The sequence below is a fragment of the Theropithecus gelada genome, chromosome X, assembly GCF_003255815.1.
Source record: "Theropithecus gelada isolate Dixy chromosome X, Tgel_1.0, whole genome shotgun sequence".
In the NCBI taxonomy this organism is placed as follows: domain Eukaryota; kingdom Metazoa; phylum Chordata; class Mammalia; order Primates; family Cercopithecidae; genus Theropithecus; species Theropithecus gelada.
The window spans coordinates 35,407,528-35,434,229 of NC_037689.1; the positions used below are offsets into that span (position 1 = coordinate 35,407,528).

General features: G+C 41.2%; 1 protein-coding gene across 8 annotated transcripts in view; it reads right to left on the minus strand.

Moving 5' to 3' along the window:
- The window catches only part of GPM6B (glycoprotein M6B), a 170,223-nt gene that overhangs the window by 30,826 nt on the left and 112,695 nt on the right, over window positions 1–26,702 (minus strand). For 2 of the 8 annotated variants that reach the window (XM_025371614.1, XM_025371616.1), the window contains exons 1-2: window positions 16,113–16,633; window positions 7,103–7,222 (exon numbers count right to left, since the gene is read on the minus strand). The exons of 2 other annotated variants lie outside the window; for them this stretch is intronic. In XM_025371614.1, coding sequence (XP_025227399.1) covers window positions 7,103–7,222; window positions 16,113–16,173 — 181 coding nt within the window. In that variant the 5' untranslated portion in view covers window positions 16,174–16,633. Of the gene's footprint in view, window positions 1–7,102; window positions 7,223–12,122; window positions 12,161–16,112; window positions 16,634–26,702 lie in introns of those variants that run through there. 4 more of the 8 variants (XM_025371618.1, XM_025371620.1, XM_025371617.1 and 1 more) reach the window with 3 other exon arrangements.

Genomic DNA, 26,702 nt, shown 5'->3' on the forward strand with positions numbered 1-26,702 from the left:
AGTGGCAATAGCAAAACATTACTTCGAGAGGAATTTACTTCAAATTCAATAGTACTGTCTGTTACAGATGTGGAAATTTGATTTTGAGCACTTAACTGTAAATACATATACAGATTGAACACAGATATACACAGGTTGAACTGAAATGATACTTTACCAAAGATGTTATAATGAGGGGTTATGGCCTTCTATGTATATAGCAGTGGTGGTCAAACTTTACTGTGCATTAGAATTGCCTGGGGGAGCTTCTTAAAATGGGCCAAATTTCTGGGACCCATTGCAGATAGGGTAGCTGGGAATCTGATTTTTCTTTTTAAGAGATTGGGTCTTGCTATATTGCCCAGGCTGAACTCGAACTTCTGGGCTCAAGTGATCCTCCTGCCTTAGCCTCCCAAGTAGCTGGGACTACAGATGTGTGCCACTATGCCCATATGAAATCTAAATTTTTAACCAGCATTCTTAGGGATTCTGATTCAGGGCACTGGAACCTCATGCTTTGAAAAAAAAAAATTAAAGAAACGATCCCCAACACTACATTTAATAAACCACAAATGTCTTTTCTATACACAGAAAATAAAACTTGCTAAAGTGCACTGAATAGAACACTAGATGAAAGTAGCTCACAATATCCACTTAACGGGACTTGGTTTATTATGGGAAAACTCAGAAAAGGACCTGAAAGAGGCCAGAGTGGCTGAGCTTCTAAAAAGTGCCAAGAAATTCTCTGAAAAAGGGCTGAGCCTTAGTTGACAGCCTGTGAGCAGGGAATCCCTATTCCCTACAGAGAGCAAGGATTCTGGGGCCTGGAGGGCAGAGGGTGAGGGATATTTGATGCAGAAGATTTTAGGAAGCTGAGTGCCAGGCAAAGTTTTTAGGTGTTGCCTAACATCAGTAGATAGAGTATTGCATTTTGGCACACTTTGCAAATTCTAAGTCAAGGATTGGCAATTGTTTTCTGTAAAGGACCAGATGGCAAATATTTTTGCCTTTGCAGGGTGTACAGTTGCAGCTTCTCAACTCTGCTAGTGGAGTATGAAAGCAGCCACAGACAATCAAATGGGCCTCGCTGATTCCAATAACAGTTTCTTTACAAAAACAGTGGGTGGCATCACCAGCCTGGTCTGTCAAATCCTCACAGGAATCTCGATTTATTGCCACTGGGAAACAGCACATGAATGTAAACAAGGTTTTCTCAAGACACAGGAAGGCTTGTTTCGATCCCATTACCTCTCCTACCAGCCTGACATTTCATCCCTAGATAGTCCTTGGGGGTGAAAGCATTGTTCATGGAAGTCTCCAGAAACTACAAGCATGATGATCTTCAGAGAAAGATTTGTCCCACCTAAATGACTCTGACACCCAGAGCATTCCGTTTAGTACAAAAGCCAATTCATATAAGCTTTTCATAGACATGGACGCATTCAGGGGGTGGGGATGTGGCTTATTTGGGAGTGAACTTCGGCACCCAAAAGGACACAGCCTGGGGAGGTGGGAAGACCCAAGTGGCTGACTTCAGCTACTCCCCAGCTACTTCAGAGTAATTCCAGTTACCTCTAAGGGTGGCAAAAGATTTCAAAGCAAAATTAATTTTAATGGACTCTAGTTAGATTTATATGAAAACATGTAATTTCAAAGGCAGCAAATAACAGATGGCACTACTTCTCAAAGACCGAGAATTACTCAGTCTTGAATAATCCAAGTCAGTGTCCCCAAAATCAGACATGTCTGACAGAAAGCCTCAGATCAACACTCAATACTCATTGATCTGCTTTCTCTGTCTGCCTACTCTAAGATGAGAAGCAAACAAGACCAAAAGACAAAGGGAGCTGATATGTCACAGACACAGTAAGCCATTGTTACATAATCAGGTGCTAATCACAGACTAACAATATAGCACATAAACAATGGAACATTCATAAACAATCAAGAAATTATTTATATCGATATATATTTGTTTATAGTTATATATAAATTCTTTATATGTGTATATATAGTCGTGATATATATACACACACACACACACACATATAATCACGACTGCCATAGCAGTCAGTAAATAAAGTATAAAATCATTAACTGCTGTATATGGCACTTTTCTGGTGAAAACTGCAGGTGCTTTGAAAATGAAAGAATTGATACATCTCAAAAAAAGGCAAAGTACTCTAAAAATCTCAGGGACCTTACAGCATGAGCCTGAGCTACAATGCGCTTCCACTGTGTTCACCATTTACCTCCATGTAACCAGAAACATTTTGAGTAATTGAAAGGCATCAGACAGACTGACAGCGTCCACTGGCTTAGGCTGGATAAGCTAAGAAAGCTTCTGCAACCAGCCTCTGGGGATAGAATGACACCACCAGCAGAACCCACATGGCACGACCAGACTGTCAGTTATGGTAGACACCCAACTATGGCCAGAGGTACAATGGTACATGCAGAAGGATTAAGGGTTTTTGTTCCCTCTTAAAATACATTTCAAGTGGTTTGGGAGAAGACCTCAAACTTAGTGGCCTTACACCTTAGGTTAGGAAAGAGTGACACTAAAGAACAATGACAAAAATCCAGTAGCATTTCCCAGGACTTATAGCTACAGGTGTTCCTCTACAAAGCAGATCGGTGAGAGAGAAGTCCCAGGCTCAGCCTAGAAGGGGGCCAAGGGATAAAGTCTGCAGTTCCCAGGAGTCAGCCTGTGGTTACATCTGGGCAGACACAGTGCAACATGAGTGAACAGCAGTGCTGGACCCTCCCTGTCAGTCTGCTACCCTGCCCTCCACCCGCCAAACCCCGAGGTGACTCAGGAATCCGTTCTCTGTGGTGCAAATCACAACACTTGGGCTTCTTGCTAAATACCAACACTCCCCAGGGCCCTCCTCTCCCAGCATCCTCTGTGACAGTCCCTATGTACAGGGTGTGCTCTTTATCCTGACTTCTGGAATTACCTGTGGCCATCTTAACTGAAACATCAGAGCAATTTGGATTTGAGAGGGAGGAAACTGGTGATATGTGAAGTGGGTGGTTATTCTACTCCTTCCTTGTGAGACTGAATTCTGAATTACAGATTTAACTGTATATAAAGAACCACTTTTAGTCCACCAAGAATGGCAGCCTATATTTAGTCACGGCGTCTTGCATGTCATTGGATTATATTAAAGAGGGAGATAAGAGACATTTGAGAATTTCTCCCAAGCTTCCATCAACTGCTTTCTCCTCTGGCCCTCACTTTGCCACAAAGAAACAAACCTTTCTCACCTTCACTGCCCCTTCCCCAAGCTCCCTCATGAGACAAGCAGGTAAGAGAAGCAAGCTCACTGTTTTTCAAACCAGCCAGGACTCAGCAAATTAATGACTGCCTTGGCATTGCTTAGACATGCCTCTCCCTAAATAGAAAGGGAAAGAACAAAGGATGAATACCTTTAGCAATTCTTTATCTTTTCCAAAGATGAAGATTTCTAGATCTCTTGAGGGTAAATTCACATAATCAATTCCTTCCTGTCTTCTCCCTTCTTGCTCTTGGACCTTGCTCTGAATTAGTGCTTCTCAAGCTTTAACATGCATAGGAACCACCTGGAAGTCTTATGAAAATGCAGATTCTGATTCAGTGGGGCTGGTTGGGGCCTGGGACTCTGCATTTCTAACAAGCTCCCAGAGGTGTCGATTCTGCTGGTCCACAGCCTGCACTTGGAATAGAGGATCTAGAGTTTCTTAGGCTATCCTCTGGAGCCTGTATAACACAATCTACAACAGCCTGGAAGTACTTCCTCCATATTAAGCACAATATTCCATTGACTGGAGACTCAGCATGAACTACTCCCTGCTTCATCGCTTGCCTGCATCTCAGACCACCACCTCAGGCCAGGCCCCTAGGGCAGCATCGCGAGGGATAGCCCATGTGGCCATACATCCTTTCATCTCCTGAAGGCAGAAAAGATGTAGACACTACATGTCCAAAGCAGCTAAAAATTGAAAAGGAAAAAGAGACAACGAAAGAATAACTATCCAACTCCTAAAGATGGAATTCTACTGGGAAGTAGTAGCAAGAAAAAGAAAACCATGAAAAGGATCCTGGAACCATCCTGGAACCACCATGACCTTTCCAACAGGGAATAAGGAAGTTCCTGGATAAGGGCAGTCTCCGCTACAGTAACTGCATGAGTGGGAGAGGCATTTTCCTTTGGCAAAAATTTCCTGGTCAGCCTTTATCAAAACCTCTTTTTCCCCATGGAAAAAGGCTGACAACTCTGCAAAAAATTAAAAAAAAAAAAAGCCATATGGAATTCCCTATTTTTTGCCTCATACCATCTGGTTGGGGTTGGAGATCTAAGTATAGAATGGCAACGGCATTGATTTAGGAGCCAACAAAATCTGTAAGTGTCTGGGAAGGCAATGGCATGGCTGGAGTGGGTCCCTTCACTCTGTGGCCTGCACTGTAGGCCTTACAATATCACACATAAGGTCTCTGCAGACAGCTCCAGACACAAGCAGTCCCCGTGGAGACATCTTTTTTCCAATTATTTCCATCAATGCACACAAAAGGTTAAAACTATGTGTAGGTGGAGATTGTTTCAGGATCTGGGAAGATAATTCTTTAAATCAAATTCAGTGATTTTGTTTCTCCCCCTCGGGCAAGAACCTGCTAGTTCATGGAATTCTCACTTGCAGTAGTATCACCAGCAACCTGATACTATTAGACTTTCACAATCTTTCATCGTATCATTCTGGAATTCCAAAAAACTTGAAAAGTAATGTTTTTGTTTTTCTCCCCTAACTCATCTGGCAGCAAAACCTGTTCTGATCTCATCTTCCTTGGTGCCAAAATCTCACCTGAATGGACAAGGAGTTGTTTATAGCGTTGGGCTCTCCAGAAAGATTAATGAGTTAGATTTGCAGAGACACTGAGCAGCGGCATCATGCAGTACATGATGTACGCACTGTGTTATCTTTTGGAAACCCCAATTCTTTGGAATTCTGAAAGAAATCAGTTTCAGAAAAAAAGAAAATGGAGCCTCGTATGTTTCTTCTCAGCTGCCACTGCTGCTACGAACACCCAGATTCTGGTGTTTCACTGTAGGATCAAAAAGCACACAAATCTTATTGCAATGCTTTTACAGGGAACTGCTCAACAAGTGGAGAAAACTCTTCAGAAGCAATTGATAGAGGTTTTTTCACTCCCCCCAACAAGATACTGTGTTTATTCTTTACCAGTTTAATGAACTAAAATACAGGAAAGAATAAGTATTTTTCTGGGTTTCCAGTTGGCCTGATGTCATTCAACACTCTTAAAATGAAGACTCTTAAAGACTCTCAAGATGAAGAGGGACTCTTCCCTCAAGCAGTAGTTTCTGATAACTTGAGGGCTTCTTGTCACGTTAAAAAAATACCCCTTTCCCCACTCTCCACCCTTGAATTATGCACATCTCATGGCTTTTTTTGCTGCTTTTTTAAAAAGCAGCTTTATTGAGATACAATTTATATTCTATAAAATTCACCTGTTTTAAGTGTACAATTCAATGATTTTGAGTAAATGCACAGAGTTGTGTGACCATCACCACAATCTAATTTTAGAACATTTTCATCACACCAAAAATGATCCCTTGTGCCCATCTGTAGTTGCTCCCCAATCCTCCCTTCTCTGAGCCTCTGGCGACCACTAATCTACTTCTTATCTCACCAGTTCTGTACATTTAACATAAACAGAGTGGTAGAACATTTGGTCTCTTGTGTCTGGCTTCTTTCACTTAGCATGATATTTTTGAGGTTCGTCCATGTTGTAACATGCACCAATATTTCATTTCTTTTTATTGCTGAATAGTAGCTATTGTATGGATATATCATGTCTAATGATGTTTTTTTAAATCAAGATTCCAGAACCCTCCATATTCTTTATAGGATCTATGAGAATGGATGGCTGATGTCACCTCGTGCTCACCCTGTTTAGCCAGCGCTGTACAGGCACACACAGAACCAGCACCTGATAGCCATAGGACAGATGAAGGAATGCATAAGCCAAGACAGAACTAAATCCAAAGTCAGATTTCGTTTTAATTAACCTGACACCACAATTTAGATTTTAAAGGAAAAACTTTTATTAATCATGGATTTTATGACTTTGTAATTCAATGGGCAACTTACATTGTACCTTGGGATTGCCCTTTCTGGAGCTGTACATGCTACGTTTACTCCTGAAGAAGTTAGCAAGCATTTGGAAGAAATGTTATGGATTGATGCAAAATCACAGAAATACTTTAAACCTGTTACTGTGTTTATCCGACCTACCACCTGCCCTTTATGTTTGCATTTTATGTAGTTTGAACTACGGTTGTACACTGGCAAAATCAGTGAGTTTTTAGCTAACTGAGCTGGGTATTATGACTTGTGTTGGCTTTGGGAACGTGGGAGGTTGGATATTCATACTGCTTTGCCTTTTGCCCCTTCTAGATCCCCAAATCAGCTGTTGCACACCTCACCCAGATCCAGCACCTAGCAGTTCTGAATGGCCAATGTTCCTCACGAGCAAGGAAAATGGAAACTGTACCCACTGAACCTACCTGATGGGAATCGGGTACACGGTTATCCAATCCTACTTTCACAGCTTTGATTTCTCTTTCTCAAAGGCAATGACTGATGTGAGAGGGTGGTGCAGAGCAGCAGGGCTGGGAAGACATTTGGGGACACTCACGGTACTCTCAGAGCCAAGGCTCCTTGAAGGCCCTGGCCCAGTTCTTGGCCACATGGGGGATGTGGGTGGCCCCCCCTCCCCCATTATTGGTTCAGGCATTGGAAATTTCATGGTTAACCAAAGGCATATCTCACTATACATTGTTCCCTTTGAGAAGAAGAGGTGATTGAAGGTGAAGAAAGAGGGAAGAGGGAAGAAAGGGAAGAAGGAGAAGAAAGTGGAGAAAGATGGGGTGGAATGGAGAGGGAGAGAGAAAAAGAAAGATGATTAAAAAATGTTTATAGGGTGAATTCCACCCACGCCCGTGTGAACAAATTAATGCACCAAGCAAAACATAAAATATCACCAAGCTGCAAGAGCCATTACAAATAATATTAAAGATAACAGTTGACTTGCTATTAGAATTCACCCCAAGGCTGTATTTACCTGGACTGCTCAAGGGGCTAGCCCTGTCCCCCAGGGTTGGCACAGGATGGTACTGGTGGTTCTTTGAGCCTGGGTACATCCAGTGGTACCTGCCAATTTCCATTTCAGCTCTGCTGTTCACTGCCAATTTCAGGTGGCAAAGAGTCAGTGTCTCTATCTCCAGCAAAGATTCTATATCAGCATTTTTATTTATTCTTTACCATAGAAAGGAAATGGGGAGTTTAAAAAATATGCTTTTGAAATGCAACCCTTCAGTACCAGCATGATCCATTGAGAATGTCCTCCATTTCTAAATTGAAGTTTATGTAAATCACCAAAATGATCTTTATTTTCTACATCTTCCCCCACCCCCACCATATCCCGCTTCTTAAAATGTTCATTTGGGAAAGATACTATTTATAGTGAAAATTTGGCTTCTCACAATAATATTTTTCTTTCTGTTTCCTTTTCAGACCAACAGAGCACTAACAGAGCACTATAATTATTGCCAGCTGCACTCGCGAAGGTGAACGCAGGCTCCCTCTCTGTACGAGTATCCAGTTCTAGTCCAGAAAACCTGGCAAACAACCCAATGGTCTGCTGAATCTTGGATGAAATGCTTGTCTTCCCATTGACGTCTGCAGTATTGTCTGTCACCTCATCTTAAACTCAGAACGTCTGAGCCTAGAATGTTCTGGATTAAATCCTGTTCCAGTTATCTCCCATGTGCTATACAGAAAGGGCTACTGGTCTTGGGCTCGAACCACTGCTTAATTACACACATGGTGACAGCTGGCACTCCCTAAGGACTCAGGTCTCTATCTGGTAATATGATACAATACTTCCCACTTCTTAGGGGACTGCAAAGAAAAATACCTACCAATTTCCTAGCACAGAGTAGGCGTCTCGTAAAAGTTACTTGAATTACAATCTTGAAATCTCAAAGAGATCATAAGGTTGCTATGGCTAGTTTATCTCTGAGAATCCCATAAAACCTAATAAGGGGTTACATCTTCTGGGGCACCACAAATATTTAAGGATTAAAAAAAAAAGATTGTGCCATTGATGTGGGTAATGATTCCATCAGAAGATCAGGTCACAATGCACCATCTGGCAGCTCGGGTCTCTGAGGAGAAGAACCTAGTAAAGCCACAGTGTGAGGCAAGCAAAACCTCACAAAGCCTTTATAAAATCCCAACTCCACTCTCCACAATCTCTGAAAACTTGTAAGGTTATTTCAGGTTTGGAAGCAGAAACATGCTTTTCTACAGTGTTTCAGAAAAAATCTTTTTGACTTCGAGGTAAGGCATACATAACTTACTTAAAACCGGGGTGGGGAGGTGCAGAAAAGATGCTGGGATAAGATCAGAACTGCACAATGAAACTACTTTTGCTACTGCTATTTTTGTGGTCAATAATGATGATGGCAAAAATGTATGGAATGCTTACAATGTACTTATTCACTGCACTCAGCACGTGGTACGTATTACATTTGTCACAACCAACCTCTGAAATAGGTACTATTATTATTCCATTTTTACAAGGGAACAACCCGAGGGCAAGGAGAAGGTTATGATCACTTGCCCGAGATCTTTCAGCCAGGAGGTAGAGAAGCCTGAAGGTGAACCTTAGCAATTTCACTCAAGAGGGCACACTTTAGAAACCACCATATATCCTACTGTGACCTCTGCGTGTATTGCAATTTTCTACTCTTTTGCTGAGGCAACAGTTAGCCTAACAAGAGTGTTTCCGAGGTGTATTTGCAGTTGAGTTGTGCTTCTGTATCTCCTAAAGAAACGGTCCAGGTCCTAAGCTACTGATGTTATCTCAGGCTTCTTAAAATTTCTTAACTTTCAGCCTTCCTTAGATTGAGATTTTTGTGGGCTGGGTGTGGTGGCTCACACCTGTAATCCCAGCACTTTGGGAGGCCAAGGCAGGCAGATCACTTGAGGTCAGGAGTTCAAAACCAGCCTGGCCAATATGGTGAAACCCTGTCTCTACTAAAAATTAAAAAAAAAAAAAAAAAAAAAAAAAAGCCAGGTGCTTTGGCTCGCGCCTGTAATTCCAACACTTTGGGAGGCCGAGGCAGCCAGATCACCTGAGGTGACGAGTTTGATACCAGCCTGGCCAACATGGTGAAACTCTGTCTCCGCTAAAAACAAAAAAATTAGCTGGGCGTAGTGGTGCACACCTGTAGTCCCAGCTACTTGAGAGGCTGAGGCAGAAGAATCGCTTGAACCCAGAGGAGATGGAGGTTGCAGTGAGTTGAGATTGTGCCACTGCACTCCAGTCTAGGTGACAGGGTAAGACTCTGTCTCGGGGAAAAAAAAAAAAAACAGATTTAGATTTTTGCTTTACAGTTCGGGAGATTCTCTCTCAGGAATAGGTGTTGCTACATTCTCCGAAGACAAGAAAACCCAGTGGGGTTGACAGAAAAAAACAGAAGGTCAAGGCACTTCATGATCTGATCTGATTTTCTCTTGGTAAAGGGTCTGTAAGCCCTCCACATAGATACCTAAGCAAGAGGATTCTAAGTAGCTCTATCACTTTTGATCTGGAAATGTGTATCCTTTTAAAAAATTTGTCTATACATACTTAGCACACAGGTGCCCAATAAACACTGGCTGAATAAATATTTGGTTGAAAGCAAGGGAGCACCCTGGGACCCTGTGGACCCAGAAATGGACCTCTAGACCTCCCACCATGCTGACTTTTACCCAAGCCAGGCCATGCAATTCAGGGTATCTCTGCAGAGGATTCATCCATGCTCTGTGCTCATCTCCTCATATGGATGGGGTAAGCATCCAGATGCTCAGGCAAGCAAGCACAGGCTGCTAGGCAATGACCATGAAAAATCATGGACTGCTCAATGTTAACGTGTTTTCTGAGAAAAACATGGTAGCCATGCCTAAGACCCTTAATTCAGCATTAAAAAAAAATGAATAGATCCAGAAGACACACCGATGGGATAGACCACTGGATGGATGTGTTCCAAATCCCCTGGACTTATACTTCTGGAGAGGCCTTTTTACATCAGTATATCTTTAGATATGAAAGAAAAGAAAAATCACTTCTATTTTATATTTTTGAGCCAAATTTAAATAAAGGCATTAAATATAGTTCTTTATAAAATTTGAAAAAACACAGTATACATTTTAATCCCAAGGACAGGATCCCAACACCTAAAAGGCAGTCACAGGATTCCAAGAGGATGCCTTGGCTCAAAAGGTCTTTTAAAATGTCAAGTTGATTCTGGGCACCTGGCAAGAAATGGGAAAATGTTTTATGCCCTACAGAGGGAAGACTGCAAAATGTTCTCCCTAAGAGAGAAGATAGAGATGAGGTGACCAGTGGTGGCTTATGAAGACAAACACAGCTGTGAGTGGTCATTGCCAAAGGTGGGCATGAAACAAGGGGAAATTGCAAAAAGGAAAGCAAAACAATGCCTTGTTCATTTTTCCCCATTTACTTATTTAATGTAATTTAGTGACAAGGCTGAACGAACGAACTTCAGACTGTCATGCTTCTTAGCACCTAGGAAATTATCACTGGAAGCAACTAAGTGACAAACACTGAGCTTCCAAGAAAGACCATATTCACTGAGCAAGGTCTTTCAAAGCTATATTTGTTATCCTTCATTTTTAGCTATTATTTAAAATATTAAGGAATGCCATAACAATGCTATAAATATAGTAAAGACTGGTAAATTATAACCATCTGCTTTCATTTATAAGATTTTATTGGACCACAGTTGCACCCATTTGTTTACATACTATCTAGGGCTGCTTTCATGCTACAGTGGCAGATTTGAACAGCTACAACAGACACTGAGTGGTCTGCAGCACCTAAAATATTTACTATCTGACCTTTACAGAAAAAGTGTGTTGACCGTTGATTTTAAATACAGCATAGTAAGACTTGGCTACATAAAGCAGTTAATGCAATTAATAAAATCAGCCTATCAAATAGGAAATTACTATATTTTCTCTTATGTACTCTTTGACGAGAAATATCACTCAGCTGGCTAAGGATCAAAATTCTCCTTTATGGCATTTTGTCTGCTATTTAAGCTGCCACCAATCAGCAAAATTATTATTAAAACCAAGATTATACTACCTCTAATCGTCCCTAAGCACCCTTGTACTCCTGTAACGTGAGCTGAAGGGACAGAGGAAGAATAACATTTCAAAGGAGAACACCTTTTTTGTTTGTCTGTTTTTTGTTTGTTTGTTTGTTTGTTTTGAGACAGAGTCTTGCTCTGTCGCCCAGGCTGGAGCGCAGTGGTGCTATCTCGGATCATTGCAACCTCCGCCTCCCGGGTTCACGCCATTCTCCTGCCTCAGCCTCCAGAGTAGCTGGGACTACAGACACCCGCCACCACACCCAGCTAATTTTGTTTTTGTATTTTTAGTAGAGACAGGGTTTCACCATGTTAGCCAGGATGGTCTCGATCTCTTGACCTCGTGATCCACCCGCCTCGGCCTCCCAAACTGCTGGGATTATAGGCGTGAGCCACCGAGCCCGGCCGAGAACACCATTAAATGAATAAATGAATGAACAACAAAGCACATTTGTGAAACTGGGATTGTAACCTCCCTCGCTTAAAAACAGTTGGTGTGGTCACGTTCTTCCTGCATTCCATGGCCATCCCTACTCCCGGTCAACTATCTCCCATGTATGTACATTTGGTCCAAAGGAGAAAAAAGCAAGAGTGTCTTTTTAACAATCCAATCCATCACAGTCACAGAGAGGGGAAGTTTAACTCATGGGGACACTGGTTATTTAGAATGTTCTCAGATACATCAAGACTAAGTCACTCTATTAAGATCATTTAGTCTACTTTGACCCTGTACTTCCAAAGTAACAGAGAAATGTGATCTTGAAAATCATAATAATCTTAATTCAGGGTTTACACTCAATTTCAGGGAAGGAAAATCTAAATTTCCAGAAATGGCCCAGAATTCTTTTTCTAATGAAATAGCAAGGCCAAGTCTTGAAAAATATTCTAATGGAATTAATAATGTAAAAGTAGAAGATGTACCAAATGGCTCGTTGAGATCTTTTCCACATTTAAATGTTCTTTTTTAAAAAAAAAAAAAAGTCAAAGGAAGCTGTATCATACCTACCACATATGTTCCGCACCATCTGGCCAGCCACTTTTCTCTACAGCCTATTCCCCAGACACCAACTCTTCAGATGTCCACCTTGGCAAATTCTTACAGATAATAACTGCATCTAAAACTTCCTCTGTACCATATTTATATAGCCAAGTTAGAAAATGTCAATACAAATTTCAAAATGCAATAATGTGCAGATTATCAGGAATAGTGTAACGTGTGCTATGCATCCCTTTGGGTTTTTAATCACACAAGTCGTATATTCTAGAGGAGTGCTTTTCTTCCTAAATGAAAAATGAGAGCCAAAAGCACATATATTTTGCTAAATTAAAAAAAACACATAAGAAATTGTATCTGTTTGATCAAAAAGATTAAAATGGATGTGTTAATTTTTTAAGGAAGTCAATAATTTAAATTCATTTCTTACTTTGACTATATCCTGTAATTTATTTTAAATTACACATTGTTTCCCATTCACTATATTTTTCTTCCTGTGTGGTTAGGAATTTAATTCGATGCCTGTAATTTATTTCAGCAATGATTCATAGGAAGTTAACTAGCCTTACTATAATTGTTTCAGTAGAATTCAATTACCTACATATAATGAAAATAATTTTCATAACAGATATATTTCCCCCATAATAGAGCATACAAAGTTGTTATGATTCAATTGTTTTTCTACTCAGTGATTACCCACTCTCAGCAATTTCAGATGCATTTATTTTCACAAATGAAATGACATCAAGTAATACTCCACTGAAATCAATGGAAACCTACTCTCTATCTTTTTATTATTGGGTTCATGATCTATTTCTTTTGATTCTGTCTTATTCATTTCCTTTGCTTATTCCATGTCAGTGAATCTACTTACTCAATCTTCACACTTTAATGTTTTCAATTTAAAAACTGTCATTTGTGATAATTTGGCATTTCTTACATCCATCTAAGAAAATCTGCTTGTTTTCCTTAAAAATCCCTAAATATCTGCTAAATACTTGTTGTGAATTTTGGTATCTGGTAGCATTCTGTGATAAAAACTTTGAGACTGAAAAAACACAAATGCTCTCCTTTTCTAAGGACATGGATTAATTTTGTCTAAAGTAGAAACAAAGTCATTCTGATTTAGTTTAAGGAAAGAGCCTTCTTTGTAGGAGTTAGTGAATCATAATAGCTGGGTTGTATTGTCCTGCCGAAACTCGCAGGAAAGATCCCAACTAGAAAAGCAAGGTCAATTCATAAAGCTAAGTTTAATTTACATTCTTAACAGACACTGCAATAATTATCCAAAGATATTAATTCACATGCTATTGGGTATTAGCCATTGGGCAATAATACCCCAAATTAAGAGAGAGGCATCACTCCATCACCAACCATTGAAAACAGATGGGAGAGGAGAAACACAGGAAAAAAAATATATATGTGCCTAAAAAACTCTACGTAAAGTGATAAAATTTACAGGATTAAATTTAATGAATAAAATCCTTTGCTGAAAGGCTTCAAAGAAAAACACAAAAAACAGATCCACCAGCTCAAGAATTATATAACACATTCTATAAATAATTATGTCAAGTTTTAAAATGTTAATTTCAACGGAAAAAGAATTTTTTAATAAACTTAAAATTAAATCTGAAGGAAGACTGATGTGACAATCACACAGAAACATTTGTGGCTATCATTTTATCCTATGTGTACCTTAATGATGATGGGTGAGCAAATTGGGAAACTACAAAGTGTCTTCTGTGGGCTTTGATTTTGTGTAGCCAGCATATGAACTTGTTCATCTAAATGCAGATTAGATAAGCCACCCTCCAGATTAACAATTATGGCGGGTCATGTAACAATCAAAACCCCTCTTGCTGTAGATCAGGAAAAACAAATTCCCTGGCTCGTATTCTTATTCAAGCATGTACCGTACATGTCACACTAGCTTCTGGTAGTGTGATATTTTTGAATTATTTAACAAGCAGCTAGTGTTTATACATTTAGGTAATTTTTAAAGTTCCTTCAGAAATTATCTTTTGCTTCTAATTTTGTCTCTAAAATCACAACTAATGACTTTTCATATACAGGTCGTCAGGGATGTAGTAGCAACCTGTAGATCTGATATTAAATAAGATTTAATTGACATAAAATAATAGCAGTCCATAAGACTAAGTTATAAGATACACAGTTGTGTAGTAATGATTTTATATTGGTTATATGACCTTTGCTTCCTTTCAGAGAGAAATTTTAAAAAGGGATTTTTTTGCAAAGACCAAAACGGTTTTGTCTGCCATGGTCGAATACCGCATTAATAAAAATTAAAGGTATGTACTAAGTAAAATCATCATTTTAGGATAAAATTATGGAAGACTATAAACTGTGATAGGCTTCCTTGGGACAATGCTATTACATTATCATACCCCGACAACATGCAATCAACTTAGTCTCTAGTCATCATGGAAATGAATTTTTAAACTTTGATCTCACCTCTTCATCTTGATAAATATTTCCAAGAGTTTCTCTTATAGCTATTTGGTCATTGATGAAATTTTTCTTTTTTGAAAGACACACAAGAAAATACAGGCTGGGTTTTTGGTGGGGAGGTGTAGGTTTGATACAAGGATTGAAGTAAACAAACAATTTTAAAATTAAGGTGCTATGTACTTAATGCCACTGAATTGTATACTTAAAATGGTAAATGTTATGTGTATTGTGTCATACCTAAAAAATTAATTTAAAAAGTAAAATTGCTCTGTTTAGGATAAAATATTGTGTACCAATGAAATTTTACATAAAAATAAGCAAACTTTACCCCAGCATACCGTGAAGCTGAAGTACATGTAATTGCCATTTTTGTAGGTTTAAAATGGTTGACTATCAGTAATTTCATATGCCTATATCTTTATAGATAAAACGAAGTTTTGTCCCCATACTGGAGAATTACTCTTTAGTGACTATCAGTGGACACAAGGGCTATGAGAAATAACCTTAGCATGATGGCTTTTTATATTAGAGCCACTGCAGTTATAGAATATGTTTTTGTGCATTTATGACAGTCTATGACTTTGAGTGAGGGAGATAGGTTAATTTACAATGCAGTGAGATCCATTAACCTAACAGTGGCTGAGCTGATTCTATGGGACATCAAACTTGAAATCAGTCATTATTCAGAAAAAAGAGATTAATTTTAGTTTCTACTTTCTGCCATTTTCTTACTGCAAAAACACTTTATTCCTCCAAAAAGCCATTCTGTATGAAAACTGTGGTACGTTCTAAGATTCCCTTTAAGAAATAGGACCTTTATCAATTTTCTTCCCCCCAATCTCCAAGTCATAATTAGCAGAAGATCCCCCGCCCTGCCTTTCCATCAGCACTGGGTGACAGAGCTGATGTCCCCTCTCTGAAGCTCCAACTGAAAATGATTATTACATGTCGTAGTCAGGGCCTGATACAAGAAAGAGCAATCATATTAGAATAAGAAAATTAGAGAATGCCCAAATCACTACAGCATTAGCGGAACCAAAGCAGAATTAACATGCATGCCCCTCCAGTTCCTCCTCAGCATTAGCAGAAAACTACACATTCCATGTTCCTGGAATATAACATGCAGGACACAGGACTTAAGTTATGATTAATTATATTAATAAAAAAAAGACAGTTTCCCCAATGCATCTGCCCAAGGTGACAAACTACAGACATCCCTCTATGAAATATCACGTCGGTAGAAAGGTTTGGAACAGGAATGGATTGAAGAAAGGCTGCTCTATTAATTTAGCATCAGCCCACAGGAAAAAAAATCAACCCTGAAAGCAAGACCATGCCATAGGGATTGTCTCAGAGCCATTTTAAAAGAGAGACAAAACCCGGCTAACCCTTTTTAAGCACCCCCCAGTGAAAAGCTTTAAACAGGCTATTGTCAGAGCGCTGGGTACCTTTTCTCTCTTGGCTTTGTTCAGTATTTTCCTCGGCTGCAGTTTCCATGGCTGGCTTCATACCATCCACCAAAAATGCTTTTCCCCCTGTTCCCCCCAACACACACTTGTTTTTCCTCCTCTTCCTTTTCTTTTGGACTCCCCTCCGTCTCTTATTTACACCCGTCTGATTGAGAGGCTCTGTTCTTCACTACAGTAGATTACAGTCCCTTCCAAGATGCAAAAGTCTTGTCAGCGTCAATTTCGCTCTGCCTACTGGTCCATAAAGACAGCTGCCAAGGGGCAGGCAGCCATACGTCACCGAGGATCCCAGTTAGAAAACAGCCTTTCGGCGCCCGGTGGTGCCTACAGTCTCAATGCGGCTTGGCGGGGTGTGGGGGCGAGGTTGTGGGGCGGGGAAGGACCTGCTCCCCACTGGGCTCTTCCTCCTTGCTCTCTTTCTTAAGATCTCAATCTCGAGCTCTCTCTCTCTTTCTCCCCACCTCGTTTCTTCTAGCCAAGTACACCCAATGAATGCTAATTAATTCTCCCAGGAAAAAATAGATTGGTGACATCAGAGGAGGGGATGTGAAGGAGAAAGAAAAGAGCCCCCTCCCACCACGTGACTTTGTTGGTCGACAGCAATATATGTTGTCTCTAAGGAGACTGCATGTCTTTGCATAGGCATGACACTTTCTTTCCTGTGTGACCCCTTTATGATGTATCAGTTTATTTCAGTTACCCCTCGACTCTGGCAAAGCATGTTCAAAGGACGTGCCCACAGTCTCTATTTACTTTCTTAAATATTTGTCTTTCATGCAATTTCTAGGTAAGTACATTGCTTTTAAAAATATAAATTAAACAGGGGAGAAAAATACATTAGAGGGAAGAAAACTCAAACATGGATTTAACGACAGCAATGTAGCAATTTGGTATTAGAACCCACTCCCTTGTCTATAGTTAATATATATGATAGTAAGAGAAACTCAAGCCTAATTTGTAAAAATGCACCCTTCCTTATTTAAAAATAAGCATAACATGTTCACAAGTATATCTAGCTGACATTTTGGTAGTTTCTTGCAATGAAAATCAAAATAGTTTTTTAATTGGATATGGTTATTTCTATATGGAGTTTTACCCATTAGAATTCCTCACTCCAAATCAAAGGAGTGTTTTCAAGAGCTCTCTAAATATTCAACATAAAGGCTAGTACACCAGTGATTTTCCTTCTTACATACCCAGATACCATGAGGCCGACATTCTCAATCCATACCAACATATAAGCCTTTATCATGATTATGAGCCATATGTTTCCAAGCATCACTAATTTCTGCACCATTTTTTATGCATTTTGCTGACCAATTGACCTTCACTGTCCCTATAAAAAATTAGAGAGACTCAAGTCAAATACAGGGATGACCACTGATAGGATTCCCAGATCATGAATCATCTGCTAGTTGGTTGGGCTTAACACTTACCTTGGAAGCAAACATAAAGACAAGTTGGAGACCACCCTCTCCTAAAATCACTCTCCTAAATTTTGATGGTTTCTTGCTCAACTCCTTAAAATAAAAGTATAAGGTACTGAATCAAAATCTTCTAACAACCTCATCTTTTAATACCTTGGCTTTAGATAATCCCTCAAACCTTCTAGATGTGTTACACTCGAGAAGATTTTGAAAACCAGTTCAGTTTGTTTCAACATTTAATTTTACATCTTGCTTTTTTCCCTTTACCCATTGTCTTAGAAGACCATGCCCATAATCAAATACGTACTCCCTCAAATTAAGGCCCCAGCCAATTTTATTGTCTCCTGGTCAGGGAATTGAGAAGTATGGCAGCCTAAAACCACAGACTTTAGAAAAAAGATTCGTTTGTGATATAATTATTTCCATGGGAAAACCCTATGGTGTGTCCTGATAGGACAGTCTTAGACATTTTTTGCAAAGACTATTTAGGTCCACTCAAATAGAAAGGTGGCAACTGTTGGTATGTAACAGGCTTGTTCTCCCAGCAGTTCAAATGAGAATTAAAACCAAAACAAAATTCAATTCAGCACAAAAGACGACACTGTGATTGGTTTTTAAAGTGTCCAGCGAAGTCATTTGATTATAGAACTGGCAGAGTCTAATAATTTTTTGGCTGTTGCTTAAGAATATTATTTTAATAGTGAAGCTGGTGAAAAGGCAGAATATTAAAGACATTCTTAAGAACTCTAGTTCTATATCGAGATCAAAACGATTAGACAAAATATTCACACATCCTCCAGTTGATACCTGCATCTACTTTCCCCCTGAAAAACCACATGTAAATGAACAATTCATCACTTTTGCCCATTCACAACTTCATTATTTTCTTTTCACTAGGATAAGGTATTACAATTCTAGAAATTACCATTATATCACTTTATAACAGCCTTAAGATCTCACTAATGTTTATGATAAACATTTGAACAGCAATTGTCAAGAGGAAGAGAGAAAAGAGTATTGTTTATTACATTTCTGAGATATGCATCCATTTTTGGCCAGAAAAGTTCTATATGTAGAATGAGTAGGATGGAAAATGTCTTCCAGAGCTGAAAATATTTCTTTGAGCCCCATGCTCTAAGGCAGTCTGGTTGAAGGTAAGAACACTTCTGAAGGTCAAAACAGGAATACAAAATACTGAACAAAACAGATGTATTAGAATGAACATATGAAATTGCTGATATTGACCAAGAAGAACAGCAGTTTCACGTGGTTTGACTTACATGTTTGTAAGTCTTCTGTATAATTGCAGCCAGCTCCGTAAACATGCACAAAATAACCTCCCTAGTGCCAACATCTACAAGCAGCACAGACATGCACAAGTGACAGTGCCTGTCTCCAGGTAACCCATGGCTAATGGGACACAAAACTCTTCTAAAACAGGGTGCTCCTGCCTGCTACAAGCACTATGGTATCACAACAAAGAAAATGGGTGGAGGGAGAAGAGAATTTGAAAAAAGCTTTGCAGAGTTGAGTTGGCTATTGCAGTAATGCTTAGAAACCTGCTGGGTAGGGTAGGGAAGGGAAAGGTAGGGAAGAGGAAGGGAAAGCGTTCTAGGAAAAATTGAAGGGCATATGAGAGGAAAAAGAGGGTACTGTCAAAGGGTCAGGAAGTGATTTTTCTGACAGAGGGACTGATGGGAAATGGCTAAGCCAGTAGGTTGGAAACCAGGTAGGTTGAACACCTTGCTAGCCCTGGAGTGGGTAGAGATAGAAGGCTCAAGAGCAGAGCTGATCATGCTTTACAAAGGTCATTCTATTGGTAATGTGGAAGACAGGGTGGGTGCAGTATGATGAGACTAGAGTCTCCTCTAGCAAACTAGTCAGGAGTCTCCTGAAACAGTACAAGCAAGAGACAGTGTGAACCTGAACTATGGCATGGGGAGAAAGTGAGGGCCCAGACACCATTGGATTGGATCTGTATGAGTAGGGGTGGAGGAGGATTTCAAGGGGAGGCTAGAGTTTCTAGCTTGGGTGAATGAGGAGATGGTCATGCTGGGAACCAATATGGGGAACCAAAGAGAAGGAAGAAGTTTGGTAGGGGAGATTAGCAAGTGTGGTTGAAGGTGCTCTCAGGACATCCTGCAGGGACTAAGAGGCATTCAGGAATATGACTCCAGAGGAGAGCGGCTGGCCAGAGAACAGCATCTGGAGTCTTCAGTGTGGAGGCAGCCTTGGGAGTACAATAAGTCCAGTTCTGCTCAAATGCCATCTTCTCAGAGGACTCTCCCTGACTCTTGTCTAAAATAGCAGCCCTGACATTCCTGGTCCCCTTAACCTGGATTTGAGTTTCATCATAGCTTTAACCATGACTCAACACTGTTATTCACTTATTTGTTCATTACTTCCCATCCTCCTAGAATACAGGTTCCTTAAAGGCAGAAATTGTTGTCTTATTCTCCACTGTATTACTAGCTCTTGGAATACTTCTGGGCACATAGTGGGTCCTCAACAAAATATATTTTAAATGAATGTTAAACAACCAGGGAGATACAGATTTCAAGTATGCCAAGATTAGAGCTTAGGGTACACTACCTTTTAAATGTACAGGTAAAGGAAAAACTTTAAAAAGAGGGTAAAAGAAACTAAGAAGGACAAATTAGAAAACGAGGGAAATAAGACCAAAGTGGAATCATGAAATTAGAGAAAGGTTCTGTGAAGGGCATCAAGTTAACAATGTAACATAGTGTCAAATACCATAAAAGGAGGAAAAAGGATGAGGACTGGCAACCAGAAAGGAGCTTTTACCACCAAATAGCCTTTGGAACTTCTGTGAGAAGGCTGAATGATGGGGAAGGATACAACACTTCCCAGTCTCTTTCACAATCACCCACAAAATAGGAGGCTCCCACGGTCCAGTTGACAAGTTAAACTCATACACAGGGTTTTGGCTGATGCCTGTACATCTTGGCCCTGTTTTTAACCTGGCAAGATCATATTGGATTTTTCTTCTGTGATCTATTACATTAATGATCTTCCCAGATTTGTTGTGTTTCAAAGTATAGTAAATATGCTTTATATGTCTGGGATTCAAATCATTGATAGAAATGTTGAATACAAGAAGACCAAGGTGAGGGAATCCCATGTAGACCTCTATGGACATTATCCTGGTCAGTTGGCTGGTTCATTCTTTCATTTGTTTGTTCATTCATTCATTTATTCATCCAAGATTCATTAAGCACCTATTATAGGCCAGAAATCGATCACCGCAACCTCCACCTCCCGGGTTCAAGCGATTCTCCTGCCTCAGCCTCCCAAGTAGCTGGGACTACAGGCATGCACCACCACCCCAGCTAATTTTGTATTTTTAGTAGAGACGGGGTTTCTCCATATTGGTCAGGCCGGTCTTGAGCTCCTGACCTCAGGTGATCCACCTGCCTCGGCCTCCCAAAGTGCTGGGATTACAGGCATGAGCCACCGTGCCTGGCCCGAATCACTATTTTATGCTAATATGACTATGACTGTTCAGCTAACCGAGAATTAATTAAGTTGCATAATGGTCTACTGACATATCCTTATCCTAGTCACATAGCTAGCAAAGACTTTGTCAAATGCCTACTTCTTTCAACTTTCTAGGATGATATTTTAGGTTTCTTCTGACTTTTGAAGGACTCTTCAGTGGGGAGTCATTAATCAGAAGGAGGGATGTTTCCACATTCTAACTACTAATTCCTCTGCAATTTTGTGTTTCGTGGAACATTTAAGCAATATGAAATACCCTGGCATAATCCTTCCTCATTGCCCCTCAAAGGAAATCAATAACCAGAACAAGCTCACACCTCCCTGAACAAATTTTATTTCTCTTTTTCTCTTCAAGCCCCATTACACAGCAATTTTTCTTTTTTCTAAATTGTAAATATATTGTGCTTAAAATAATTTTGTGTTAAGTGACTCCTATTTTTTTTTCTTTTTTTGAGATAGAGTCTCGCTCTGTTGCCCAGGCTGGAGTACAGTGGCGCAATCTTGGCTCACTGTAACCTCTGCCTCCCAGGTTCAAGTGATTCTCCTGCTTCAACCTCCCCAGTAGCTGGGACTACAGGCATATGCCACCTCGCCCAGCTAATTTTTGTGTGTGTATTTTTAGTAGAGGTGGGGTTTCACCATATTGGCCAGGCTGGTCTCAAACTCCGGACCTCAGGTGATCTGCCCACCTTGGCCTCCCAAAGTACTGGCATTACAGACGTGAGCCACCACGCCTGGCCTTGTGACTCCTATTTTCACATTGCTCCCCATGACAAAATCAAAGATGTGTTCTGGTAGCAAATACATGGGCCCTCTCTCTACTTGGAGAAAACAGAATGATAAATACAGCAAGAATTCTTAAATAGTACAGACAGAAAAGATACTTTTTACATAAAGTAGCAATAATATTCAACATATTAATAATTCTGTGATGTTAAAAATGCTGCATACATTTAAAAACACAGAAACTGGACACATAGCATGGAGCCAGGAATTTCCAAATGTGATTTAGAATGTGATTGTCTAGATTTGGGTCCTTTCCATAATCAGACTTTCCCAAAGCTTTATCAATTTGGCAAAGACTTTGTCCTGCATTACCAGAATTAAATTTCTCATTTTTCATCCAATGTGGGTTTTTTTAAAAAATATCTTTTGATCCCTCACTCTTTTTAGTTTTTTTCTTCATGTATTTTCTGAGTACCTCTTGTATATTTGCTATACTTTCCTTTATAGGAAATGACACTGCATAAAGCTAAGAGTTGAAAAGACAAATCAAACTGGTTGGTATATAGGAAAACACTTATAAACGGTAAAGCTCCGGGAACTATAAGCCATCATTGCCAGTGTTTCTCTTTAATGGTAGAGGTGGAGCCCAGGCACGTCACTGTCATGAAACTGGCTAACATCGATGACAATGAGCACACACGGAACCTCTGTTAGCCAATCTCTTCTCAACTTAATCACTTGTTTATTTAACAACTGTCAGTGTCCTCATTAGGAGCCTCAGGAGCCACCAAAACAGTGATTGTTGAGTTTGGCAAAAGCTAACTTGAGCTGTAATGACCCTCTGTCTCCTGACAAAAACATTCCACTGATTTTTTTTTTTTTTTTTTTTTTTAAACAGAATCCTGATCTGTTGCCCAGGCTGGAGTGCAGTGGTGTGATCTCGGCTCACTGCAACCTCTGCCTCTCGAGTTCAAGCAATTCTCCTGCCATAGCCTCCCGAGTAGCTGGAACTACAGGCGTGTGCCACCATGCCCAGCTATTTTTTGTATTTTTAGTAGAAAAGGGGTTTTGCCATGTTGGCCAGGCTGGTCTCGAACTCCTGACCTCAAGTGATCCACCCACCTCAGTCTCCCAAAGTGCTGGGATTACAGGCATGAGCCACTACACCCGGCCTCCACTGAACCTCATTTTCAAAAGGAGAGCAAGGAATAAAAGTTTGGCACCAGCAGGCTGAGGCTTCCTATGATGGAAACTGGTGTGGCATGAAAAGTTTCAACATACCGGGCTGCCAAATGGGCACAGCACAGGCAGTACTGCGTCATGAGGTGGCATATGCCTCCTCAGCACTGGTGTCTACTGCATCTGTCTGTCTCGAAGTCAAGGTCGGCATTACTGCTCCTCTCCTTGCTCTTAAATCAGGATTGCTCCACCTTGGCACTAGTGATGTTTCGGGCTGGATCATTATTGTGAGGCTGTCCTGGGCATTGTGGATGTGTAACAGCATCCCTGCCCTCTACTCACTAGATACCAGGAGCACCACCCCTGTTTTGATTACCTAAAATGTTTCTAAACACTGCCAAGTGTCTCCTGGAGGGTAAAATCATCCCCAGTTGAGAACCATTGCCTTAGAGCTATCTTTTCTTCCCTAAGCTTCATCTGGCTATTGCGATATTCTATCAGAAAATGGTTCTCAGGCCTAGCTGTGCACTGGAATCACAGGGGAAGTTTTTAAAATATTGATGCCAGGACATCACCCCCAGAGATTCTGATTTGACAGATGGGGTTGTGTGGTGGGCATGAGAGCTTTCAAATCTCCCCGGGTAATTCCAATATGCAGCCGACTGCTGGAGGAAGGAGGGAAACAGACAATGTGTGCTACGATGATGGTGACACAATCAGAGCTGTTTTAGGAAAATTATCCAGAGGGCAGCTGGATGGACAGATAGGAAACCAAAGAGGGCAGAATCAGGGCGACCATACTTGATTAGGGAAGAGGTGGGGACTGCATACTCAGCTGAGGCAGGAATGAAAAATCGCGCATTAAGGCAAGAGGGAGAGATTCAGGGTTGATCCTGAGACTTTCAGCTTGGATCCCTAAAAGGATAGTGAGTCCCATAGGGAAGTGGAGAGAACGGGTGATGTATTGGTTTTCTGGGGCTGCCAGAACAAAGTACCACAAAGTGGGTGGCTTTAAACAACAGAAATTATTCTCTCACAGTTCTGGAGGTGAGAAGTCCAAAGTCAAGGTGTGGGTGGGGCCATGTTTTCCACGTTTTCTCTGAATGCTCTAGGGGAAGATCCTCCTTTCAGCTTCTGGTGATAGCCTGCAATCCTGACGTTCCTTGGCTTGCAGATGCATCACTCCCATCTCGGCCTCCGTCATCACATAGTGTCCTCTCTGTGTGTCTATGTCTGTGTCTCTTCTTATAAGTACACCAGTCATATTGGACTGGGGCCTACCCTCATTGAGTATGGCCTCATCTTAACTCGATTATGTCTACAAAGACCCTACTTCCAAATAAGGCCACATTCACATAGGTAGCAGGAGTTAGGACTTCAACATATTTTTTGAGGGGGGTTGGGGACACAATTCTACCCACACCAGATAAGGAGAGTGAGAAGGACTATCAAGTTTGGAAGCCATGTGGGTGGTGTCTGTGCAGCTGCTCAGCCTGAGCAGAGTTTGGAAATGAAGACTTGAGTGTTATCATCAGCAGAGAGGAACCTATTATCATCACAGGAGTGGGTGGGATGCCAAGGCAGAAGGTACAGAGGAGAAAACCTTTCAGGTGCCTCCCAATTCAGGGGATCTCTAGTGGGAGAACCACGCTCAAAGGATGCAGAAGATGTTGACAAAGTTCCAGGACAGGGCCCTGTCACAGAGGAGGAGCGAATTTTAAGAAGGAGGGGGTGTCCTCACAGTCAAGGCAACCAGAAGGCGAGGACTTGGCAAAGGCCACTGAAATGGAAAATTCCGATGTCCTTGCCAGCATCAGTGCAAAGCCTGGAATGGAAACCACTTTACAGGGGGGCTACAGAAGTTCGGCTGGGAAGTGAAGAGGAGGAAGCAGGGGCAGCCCACTTTCTAAAGAAATTTGGTAGTGAGGGGAAGGCCAGAGAAAGATGCAGGCAGCTTAGGGAGAAAAACACAGGAAGAGAGTCCCAAACATGTCTTATGCTGAAAAGGCAGTGATGGCCACTGAAAGAGAGGTTTCAAAAGATGCTGGTGAAGATGGACAGATGATGAATGGAGATCACAGGAGAGGAAGAGGGCCAGCTGTGGATGGCAGGATGTGATGCTTCTCCTTCTGAAATGGAAGTAAGGAAGAGGAAATAGAAGGAAAAGGAAAAGTCATCCAACTCCAAGATTTAAGGAATTTCATCTTAGAAGAGGTGGTAGGGATGGAGAGGTTAAAAGGGCAACCTGTCCAGCATTGAGAAGGGTACATTTGTGTCTTGATTTAGTTCACCTCATAGCCCTAAGAAGAGGAAAGCATCAGCTCTGTTTTATGGGTGACAAAATGGAAGGTGTGATGGTCTTAGGTCTTAGTAAGGTAGGTGGATTGCCCTGAGTGTAGACTGCCCAGGGACCTGAGTGGGGCTGAGTTTCCAGGGGCACAGAGACACTAGGGAGGTAGACTGAAGGAGACAAGGAATACCCTTACCTTATGTCTCACCACCCTGAGGGGAATGGACCCCAACATGACAGAGTCACACTAACGAAACAAAGCCAAAATGGGAAATGAGGACCAAATGATGGGTTTTTAAACTGGTTTTAAGAAAGTTTCTGGCTGGGTACAGTGTGGCTTATGCCTGTAATCCCAGCACTTTGGGAGGTCAAGGCAGAAGAATTGCTTGAGCCTATGGGCAACATAGCAAGACCCAGTATCTATTAAAATAAATAAATACATACATACATACATAAAGATAGCCAAGTGCAGTGGGGCATACCTATAGGTCCAGTTACTCAGAAGGCTGACGTGAGAAGATCGCATGAGCCCAGGAGTTGGAGGCTGCAGTGAGCAATGATCACACTACTGTACTCCAGCCTGGGTGACAGACAGAGACCCTATATTTTTTAAGGAAAGCTGCTACTTCTTCCTGTGTACACAAGGAATACATCAGGAGACAGACAGCTGATCTACTGACAACATGCTTCCTAATTATTACATCCCGTGGGGTGCTTGGATTCCCTCATTAAGAGTGGCACAATGAGCATTCCCTGTGAGGGCCCCCAATTAACTCATCTACCCAGCATGTTCCAGCCAACATGAACAAGGGCCAGCCTTCCAGACTCCTCTTTGTTAGCTGTTTAACCACCGTTATTGGAATCCCGGTCATGTTTCTGGAGCAGTTCCTTCTTGGTTCAGCAGAAACCACCAGGGCTGGGTTATTCTCTCACCCAAAGAGTCCTCAACTCAACCACAAAGCTCGGGGAACCTGGGGTGCTCTGCTGAGGATTTGCCTTATATCATCTGCCAAAATCCCAATCGCACTGTCTCCCCATCTCCCCAGCTCCAAGTCCCCTCCTAAAAGGCACGGGCCAAAGTCCATCTCCTTTTGAAAGCCTCCTTGGTGAAATCTACCCACTTCCTTTTTTTTTTTTTTTTTTTTTTTTTTCCTTTTAGAGTCCAGGTCTCACTTTATCACCCAGGCTGGGGTGCAGTGGTGTGATCATGGATCACTGCAGCCTCAAACTCCTGGGCTCAAGCCATCCACCTGCCTCAGCCTCCCAAATAGCTGGCATTACAGGTGTGTCCACGCCCAGCCCATTTCCCCCTTCTTAGCATTCTAACTCACCCCGCTGTCTCTCAGTTATAAATGCAAGCCTCCATGGATGGCAGTTCCCTGCACTAAAAGGACACTCATCTGCCTTGACCTTCCTCCCACTCAGGTT